The 8,883-nt window shown below is 51.5% G+C and overlaps 2 protein-coding genes and 1 non-coding gene across 3 annotated transcripts; 2 read left to right on the top strand and 1 right to left on the bottom strand.

Annotated features, from left to right (window-relative positions):
* Positions 1-1,972: 1,972 nt before the first annotated feature.
* LAESUDRAFT_675512 (TIP120-domain-containing protein) lies at positions 1,973-6,587 on the bottom strand. Its single transcript, XM_040905594.1, has 17 exons — positions 6,488-6,587; positions 6,412-6,437; positions 6,206-6,355; positions 6,042-6,154; positions 5,894-5,991; positions 5,433-5,843; positions 5,286-5,381; positions 5,159-5,238; positions 4,071-5,105; positions 3,590-4,016; positions 3,465-3,535; positions 3,315-3,409; positions 3,163-3,266; positions 2,944-3,111; positions 2,738-2,884; positions 2,462-2,677; positions 1,973-2,411 (listed from the first exon to the last, which is right to left on the bottom strand). The coding sequence occupies exons 1-17, from the start codon at positions 6,524-6,526 to the stop codon at positions 2,028-2,030; spliced, it is 3,660 nt and encodes a 1,219-aa protein (XP_040766712.1). The 5' UTR covers positions 6,527-6,587; the 3' UTR covers positions 1,973-2,027.
* Positions 6,588-6,819: 232 nt separating this feature from the next.
* LAESUDRAFT_t31 lies at positions 6,820-6,893 on the top strand. Its single transcript has one exon. It is a non-coding gene; the product is annotated as a tRNA-Ile (tRNA).
* A 192-nt stretch (positions 6,894-7,085) lies between these two features.
* LAESUDRAFT_696358 (PEBP-like protein) lies at positions 7,086-8,873 on the top strand. The gene is made up of 7 exons (XM_040906267.1): positions 7,086-7,636; positions 7,692-7,765; positions 7,824-7,997; positions 8,056-8,134; positions 8,185-8,236; positions 8,289-8,593; positions 8,659-8,873. The coding sequence occupies exons 1-7, from the start codon at positions 7,114-7,116 to the stop codon at positions 8,736-8,738; spliced, it is 1,287 nt and encodes a 428-aa protein (XP_040766711.1). The 5' UTR covers positions 7,086-7,113; the 3' UTR covers positions 8,739-8,873.
* The last annotated feature ends 10 nt before the right edge of the window (positions 8,874-8,883 follow it).

The raw sequence follows: 8,883 nt of genomic DNA, 5'->3' as shown, positions 1-8,883 counted from the left end.
CGAATCAATATGTCCGACCATCCAGACGAGTTCTTCCTATATCATAAGATGACAGATCTTGCCAAATCACTAAAAAAATCCTCAAATGAAGCAGCAGGATGGGATATTTATGCAGCAGAAATGCATGAAATCCCCTCGCATTCACGAGCTGTGGTAGGAATGGGAGTCGCGATTGACCCTCCCAAACATACCTATACACGAATAGCTCCACGCAGCGGACTGGCTGCATGAGGAATTGACGTGGGCGCAGGAGTCATCGATCCGGATTACACTGGGGAACTCAAGGTCGTACTAATCAACACAATGGATTTCGTATTTTCGGTCAAGCCAGGAGATAGAATAGCCCAAATAATCTTCAAGTATTATGCAGAAGGGCTTCCCTCCCGAAGCTACCAACCGTTGCGAGCAACTAGAAGGGGTAATAAAGGTTTTGGCTCCTCGGGACAATGAGCCTTAAGAGGGGGGTAGTGTCACAGATTTTTGCCACAAAGTCCGCACGTGACTTTTCTCACACCACAGATCACGTGCTTCACCAATATCTCACGCCACTCAGCCACAGACGCGACGCGTAGAGATCAGGTGATAGTCCACATCACATGTTATGGTCCAGACCCGTGGATGATACGGTCGGACCTGTCTATTCCAGGATACAATAGAGGCACCCATTTGGGAACAAAGGGAACAAGGACTATTGTTATGCATCGGCCTTCCGCTTCTTATTAGTTTAGCCAGAAGCCTAGATAGGTACGATGTTCACACCGGAGAACAAAAGGGAAACCAGGATAGGCACGATGTGCACACGCATTACTGCGGCAACCATCGATCTTCCCACTTATTGTTCTACTTCCAGACATCCTATTGTTTCATGTACGGCCATTTGCTTATACCCGTAGATAGGTAGCTTAGGTAAGATAGCCCGCTGTACGTGTATATAAGACCAGCCATGTAGGGGACGAAACCTCAGATTGTTTCTCCTCGTCTACTACCTGTAGCACTCACTGAGCTCACCAGCTCCTTCATATATCTCTCACCCCTTCCTGCATCTGCCACATCAACCAGTAAGTCAACAGGCTCTTGCGCCACATAGGGTTCAGGGGGATACCTTTGGGATCAGGGGGATCAGGGCGGCACGTTTCACGTGACTGTCCCTTTTTGTCTTTTTGATCTCTTGTCCGGTGTTACCGTGATAACGTCCATCATAATACGTCAGCAATGTACACATATCTGACAATGGTCGACCTTCGCTTTATTGCACCAAATATGAAATTAGCAACGACAGTGAAGAGCATGAAAATGCACCATATAGCAGCAATGCATGTGTTTGATCAAACTCATGAACTGCGACTCGGTGGATTCTATGCGCCAATCCTCACTGGCCCCACACCCCACGGCCTTGTTTTGCCAGCTTTACCTCTTCTGGCCATACTTCCAGCACCAATTCCTGTGGGAGCATTCGTTCGGCCTGTTGATACAGCTCCATCCCCAGCTGCCAACAATCCTGGCAATTTTTCATGTGAAGCAGTCGCTTATGCTCACTGGTGCGTCATGACACCATACATCACTGTCTCCTTTTTAAACTTCCCACAGAAGCCAACCACCATGCTCACAACTCATGTTACTTGAATGATGATGTATCCAGCATAGATACATTGCGAGTTGATGGCAATCATATGTGCGAGCCAATACATACTGCAATTTGCAGCAATTGTTTTTCATCGACGGTATTAATCTGTCAATATCAAACGTAAAACCAGGTGAACTTCCGCCGAAATCTAGGGAGACACATGCCCATCGACGCTTACTCACGATGTAAAATCACAGCATGTTAAGAGCCACCTCTCTTTGGTCCGGATCCGGATTTACAATGCATTGCGGATACGAGGGTAAGAGCTAGGTCACAAGTACATCTATAGAACCAATGACAGTTCAACTGTGAATGATTGATCTTCCCTGTGAGCATACTGCGGGCATCAAAAAAAAAAAAAGCAACACAAGTGAATTTTCATGTGTGCGAAGTCCATCATATCTCAAGCGCCAACAAGCTCTCTGAACTCGGTTCCCCACTCGCCCTTCTTCATCGACTCCACAAATGCATCGAACCTCAGACTCGCGCCCGGCTGATTGATCCTGCTCAGCGCCGCCACGGCCCTGAGCGTGCTGCGCTGCAGCTCCGCCGCACGCTCGATGTCCTGCTTGACGGTGTCCTTTGTCACCGTCGCACCTTTCATGCTCTTCTCCAGCAACGGCGTAATCTCGTCCAGACGCTGCGCGACGGCGGTGGGCGCGACCTGCGACAGACGGAAGAGCATCATGTGGCAGATCACCTTCACCTCGTCTGAGTCGTCTGCAAGTCCGGCAAGCACGCGTCCAATGAATTCGTGCAGATCGAGTTTTGCCAAGCAGGTGTCAAGCTGCAACATGAATGAGCACAATCCCTGCGTAGGATGCAAGCAATACTGACCAAAGTGTACAACGTCTCATACGCAGTCTTACGCGCCTCGAGACCATCATCAACCTTGTGCGTCCATGGACCCATCTGAACGGTACGAATGAGATCAGGATTGACCACCGTCTCTTTGTAGAGATTTGGCAAGATAATCTGCAGCTGATCGCGAATCAAGTGAGGCTTGAGACGAGCGGCCTGGTTAAGCGTCGACAATGCTAGACGACGGACGGTCTGCGAAACCCACAATGTGTCAGTGACTGTACAGCTAGTCTCTGCAATCGCTCGCTTTACCAAGTCGGGATCAGCTATAAGCGCGAGAAAGTCCATCAGGACTCCGTTCAACTGCTCGTCATACGAGCTCGATGATTCCGCGAACGTGTAGCGTATTGCGGAAATGACAGTCGCTCGTGCAGCCAGATTCTCGTCACTAATGCGTTCCTGATTATATCATTAATATTAGTGCCCGATCCGATCAAGACACGGATGATTCGACGCACATGCAACTGAGGAAGGTACAAGGATGGGTGTGTGATCGTGAGCTTGCCCAGACATGCTGCCGCGACGTTGCGGGTGGTCTCTTCTGCGTTGTCGGAGTTCTCAAATAACGGAACCCATAGCATATCGGCCACTGTTTCAAGTTGCCCATGTGAGCAGTGTGTAACGACCTGTGAGGAACAAAATGAGTGCCGCCCGCGAAGTAGAGACAACATACGGACCTCCTTCAACGCATGTAGCGAAAGGAGTCGCTTCTCAGAATCGTGCTGAACCATCTTAACGATGACCGGAAGGAAGTGGTGCAGATTACCGACCGCAATGTTACCTGAACATCATCAGCACCGTTTCGCAGTGTCGTTGAAAAAGCACCTACCAGCCGCGAATGCAGCCGCAGTACGAACCTCCTCCTGGTCCGCGGAGAAGCGCTCGATGACCTGAGAAAAGATATTCTCTTGCAATGACATGTCACTGGTCGGGATTCAAGGTCAAGAAGCCGTGCAGCAAATGGTCATGAGCAACGTACACGAAACGTCCAATCTCCCCCATTACGAGCAGGCTCAGTACGACTTGCGAAGGCTTCGCTTTCGCAGATGCCTATAGTATCGATCTCAACTTCCACCCATTCATGGACAACAATGTATAACGCGCCTTGAGATGCTTCGAAAACTCTACAATGGTACCGGCAGCAACAGCCCGCTGACTCCTGACGACCTGCCCGATGCACCTAGCCACATTCGACTGCGATGCATCCGACTTCGACTCTTTCTCGATCGATGTCACTAGATTAGGCACGACATGCGTCGCGACCTGCATATCAGCCTCGACGAGCGCGGCGAAGAACGCAAGGATAGAGTCGAACGCGGCGCCCGCTACAAGCGGCGAGTGAGCGATGTCGTACATATCCTTGAGCAGCTCCGCCTCGACTTCAGGGAATGTGATCTTGGGCGACAGCTCGAGCAACAGCGCGACGATCGAAAGCGCCTGTGACATGAGCTGGATGTCTGACGTCGTGATATAGCTCTTGAGTGAAGGGAGGAGGCTTGGAGGAAGATCGGCGGGCACGCCGGCTTGATATCTGTTGCTGAGTGAGCGTTATGGTTAACGGCACTTAACACCGGTAATGACATACCTTCTCAAAAGAGCATCCAAGCACACAAACATGTCGGCCTTACCCGAGCGTCCACTTTTCCTCAGCAGACCGAGCAGCCACCGCAAGCACCCATTCACCCAATCATCGTCAATATCCACTTCCCTAGCCACACGCGTCACAACCTGTACAGCGCCGTCCGTCCGGCCCGTCGTTCTGCACATTGCCTCCCATTCTCTCCTACTCTTCGTCTTCATGACGTCCGTCGCGCACACCCACAGATCGCCGATACAAACCTCCGCAGAGGCCCTCACCTCAGCATCCGTGTCGTGGTTACTGAGCCGCTGCACTGCTTCGTTGTAGACCGTGTCCACCCAGGTTGCGCCTTTAACGGGCTGCATCGCATTCAACAGCGCAGAAAATACCCGGAACGCCTCAGAGGCAATCCGCGGGTGCTTCTCACCCAGTGATTTCAGTAATATCGGCAGGATGCCATCCAGCGAGTCCACATATACTGACGGGGAATGAGTAGAGAAAAAGAGCGCGACGAATGACATGCAAGTGATGTGCAGAGCAGACGCGCTCGTCTTGTGAGACTGCGTCAGCACGGTTTTGCTTGTCGCAATGATTTGCGGAGCAAAATTAGCCAGACAGCCTGGAAGGACAGTCAGCAGCGTGTGTAGCAAGGAGAAGCCCGCCTGCTGAGTGATCGCCGACATCTTCTGCGACTTCAGCTGGTTGATCAATGCCTTCGCCAATGTCGGAACCTGTGCTTTCAGAAGATTCTTAGGAGTCCCCTCAACCTCGACCTCCTCGTCGCGTTTGCGCTTCCCGCCGACCATCTCTTTCGTCTGCACGACCTCGCCGTATACACCTGTCTGCTTGAGCAAAGATGCATATGTGGTCCAAACCTCCACCCGGACAGTCTCTTCGCGGTCTCCGAAGCGGAATATAAGTATCGGGGATACCTCCTTGTATAAGGTCGCAAGTAACTCTGGACGCGTGCCAATGACCGCGGCAAGGAGCTTCGTGGCAGATCGCCTGATCTTGTAGGACGTGTCCTCATCGTCAGAATATCTGCACAAGGCGAAGTTAGGAAGTATGTGATATTACTGGATGTCGTTACGCACTCTTCATCGAGTTCTGCATCGTCATCATCGTCGTCGTTCGCCATCTCCTCGTCCTCATCCTCAACGTCACCAGCATAGTTCTGGGATGTGTCAAATGGCGCACATAAACTAATATAGATATACTTACAGGATCATACTTGATGAAATGATTGCCTACTTGAATGATTTGTGGCAGGAACGGTGTGACCTCAGTAGGACACCGCAGGACAAGCGCTTCAAGTGCCTAGAACAGGAACATGAAGGCTAAGACATTGACGTTCACTCATCTGCATACCTGCAAACAACTCTCCTGCAACTCCTCATCATCGCGTTCCACGGCCTTGATAATCCCTGGAATGATCTCACCCAAAACCGGTCCGATTTGGTGCGGTGTGTGGCGCGCGACTGCCGCCACAAGCTGCACCGTCGTCCGCTGGTCTTCAAGACTCGCTTTCGGTGTCAGTCCAGGCAGGATATTTGCGTTCAGCAGCTCAGTAAACTGCTCGGCCTGAGTGGTTGGGAGAAATTGTGCAAGCGTCGTGATTGCACGTTTGCGCACTGCAGGGCGCGGATGAGATAGCATTGGTGTGAGAACAGATAATGGCTGCGGCTTGAGGTCAGGGCTTGCGAGGTATGCAGGGAAACGGGTGATAAGGATAGAGAGGATCGAAAGCGTCTCCAGGAGGGTATCGGGTGGCGTGTCTGACTGTAGAAGATGATGATCAAGCGATTCAAGCCAGAGCAGGCAGAACTTACACTGGCGAGTTGCGTCAAGAGCTTGGGTGCGAGCTTCTCGCATGCCTTCGCGGCTATCTTGCCTTCAGGTGGCAGTTCCGATGTTATAGTCTTCAAGGCTGAGAAGCATGTCAACGTTGAGATATCAATTGGAGGCAGGTAAACGCACCTAAGCTTGAGATATCTCTGAGCTCATCGTCCTTTCCTGAGGAGAAGTCAATGAGCCTATCGACTACAAACTCCATCTGTGACTCTCGAATGATTTTGATGAGCTGCCCGAGACTACGCGTCCATCAGTTGTGACAGCATGCCGTAGATTCATGATGTGCATACCACTTGACAGCCTGATTTTTGACCTCAGATATCTTATCCTCGACAAGCTGGAGGACCTGCCGCAGGACTTTCGTCTCAGTTGGCTCATCACCCAGGAACGTGGTTGGATCCTCTTTGATAGCAACCAGTAGGTCATTGAGACCCATGTACCTAAATTGACGTCTTCAAAATGGCCGGAAAAGTGGTCGGTCGAGTCGTCCACTTACCGAAAGTCCTGATCAGAGGACTGCATCTGCGCGAAGGTCAGTATTGATTGTCTGCGATCGCAGTGTTGAACCGTACCTTCTCAACGAGACCGTTCATAATGTATGTTTTCGTCATGTTGGGCGTATGATGGAAAGCGGGGAAACAAGGAGGAGATGGAATATTATGAACGAGGTCCGAGGCTTGAGCGTCTCAGCGCAACTCGACCTTGCCTCTCAGTCAAGTGACGTCTCTGCTCCCATCGCGTGATCGCGTTTCGCTTTCGACGCGTCATTTGCCACGAACGCACCGTCACAACCTTACTGAAGCTCAGGATGGATAAATACTCTTGCTGCTCTCTGAAAATCGCTTTTATTTACCGGCAGTTCCGTTTTGATATAATATATAATTTCAATGCCGATTAAATATATGGCCGGCTAGCTCAGTTGGTTAGAGCGTGGTGCTAATAACGCCAAGGTCGTCGGTTCGACCCCGGCGTTGGCCAGTCTTTTTTGTTGATGCCGAATCAACTTGATTATGTCGTTGATCAATTGTCTGTATGTACGTGTACTTTGCCATGGTGTTCTTTTTTCCAAACTTATTGGCATTATCGACAAGCGAGCTACACGTCTTCTTATGGGTGCTAATTAAAGAGGACTTCCATGCCTGCTTACGTAAGCACGCGAGCAAGATTTCTGCCTCGAGCTGGCCACAACGGCGCAAACATGCTCGCTGTCCGTAGATTACCGCGGATACGCGCTAGGCTTTCTGGCATTCGCAGCTATGCTTCTCTCGAGGCTGTCTCAACCCCCTCTGACTCGGTGAATCTCCCTCCGCCCTCACCTCCTCAGGCGGATGCACCTGAGCCGCAGGCACAGAAAGCAGCGGAAACTGGCGCACGGACCGCAGAGCAAGAAACATCCCAGGGAAACGGAGAACAGACTCAACGACAATGGCCGACGCGTAGGCCGCGCATTTCGCTCGCAAATCCTCGTGACTGGAATAGGCCGATCGCGAAGGGGGTCCTCCCTGCTTATGACTTCGCGTCCGAGTATATTCGTGAGGACTCGAAGGCGTTGAAGAAGGAATTGGCCGAGCTCAGGAAGGACTTAGCTGCCGCGGAGAGTTTGCCCGAAAGTGATAGGGATGTGCAGGTCATCGAGGCACTCAAAGAGAAGGAGAAGATTTTGAAGATTCAAAGCGAAGTGAACCTACCCGAAGTGCGATGGAGGGCGTTCAATGGGCTAGGTGCGTGTCATCCACAATGGATAGGATATTTGATTATTGATGAATCCTTTTGCAGGTAACATGAAGAAGGCCGTTTATAGGCATCTCTTGGAACAGAGGTGGAGGGAAGATGGTCCGCTCGATTTGCTAGTATGTACCGGATATATTCTAGGGCATCAACTCAATCATCAACCTTTCCTTCATGTAGATGGAGCGCATTCATCAAATGAGCGTCGTTCCGGACCTTCTGCCGTCGCTGCACCCAACGCTCGACCTCCGTGTGAACTTCCCGGAGCCGCCACCGAAGAGGGTTGACCTCCGCCGTCGCGTGAAGCACAAATACAAGAAGGTCGAACCTGGTATTTTTCTTCTGCCTCAGCAGGTATACTGTTCATCTCACTCGTCCGGCTTACCGTCCTCATGCAACCTATGAATGTTAGACGTTAGAGCCGCCGATGTTATACACGTCCGTTTTCCACGTCGAGCGGAGGCTCTACACCATGCTTATGGTGGATCTGGGTATCTATAAAGTTTGTAGGTTCTATGTGCGTGGCTAAATGTCTCTGTAGACATCCCGGACGAGGAGAATCAGACTTTTACGACCTTCCTTCACTGGATGCAGTAAGTTCCTGCCCCGCTCTTCCCAATGCATACATGTTGAGTATTCCCTCAGACCTAATATCTCCCTCTCCGCGACCTCCCCCTCGCCCATCCCGCTCTCGAGTACGCACACGCCGTATATCCCACCGCACCCACAGCGCGGGACGCGCTACCACCGGTACGTTATCCTCATCCTGCCGCAGGCGGACCCGACGACGCCCATCGACGTACCCGTTGCAAATGACGCCGAGCGCATGGGCTTCGACTTCCGCGCATTTGCGGAAACATTCGAGCTCGACGGCGCGACGGGCGGCGGTGCTCACATGTGGCGAGAGGTCTGGGACGAGACTGTCTCCAAGATCTACCAGGATGTTCTTAGTGAGTGGTCGAAGGCATAGTCTGCTATACACCGTTGCTGAAGATGATGGCGGTTTGCTGCACAGAAACGGAGGAGCCGAGATATGGGCAGCCCCCGAAGCCAGATCGGTATGCTCATCTCAAGGAAGAGAAGCGCTACTCCTAAGTGGTTGTCGTTACCGGCGTGGCTTAAGAAGGTGTCATGTATACTGTGTACATTCAAGTCAGTCACCGACAATTGCGTGGGTTCAATGTTTAATTCTTTGCAAGCGGCCGACCCGAGCGCACGGTACGCCGACAGTCGGATGATG

Source organism: Laetiporus sulphureus (assembly GCF_001632365.1).
Source record: "Laetiporus sulphureus 93-53 unplaced genomic scaffold LAESUscaffold_9, whole genome shotgun sequence".
NCBI lineage: Eukaryota > Fungi > Basidiomycota > Agaricomycetes > Polyporales > Laetiporaceae > Laetiporus > Laetiporus sulphureus.
This window is presented reverse-complemented; position numbering and strand designations above follow the sequence as displayed.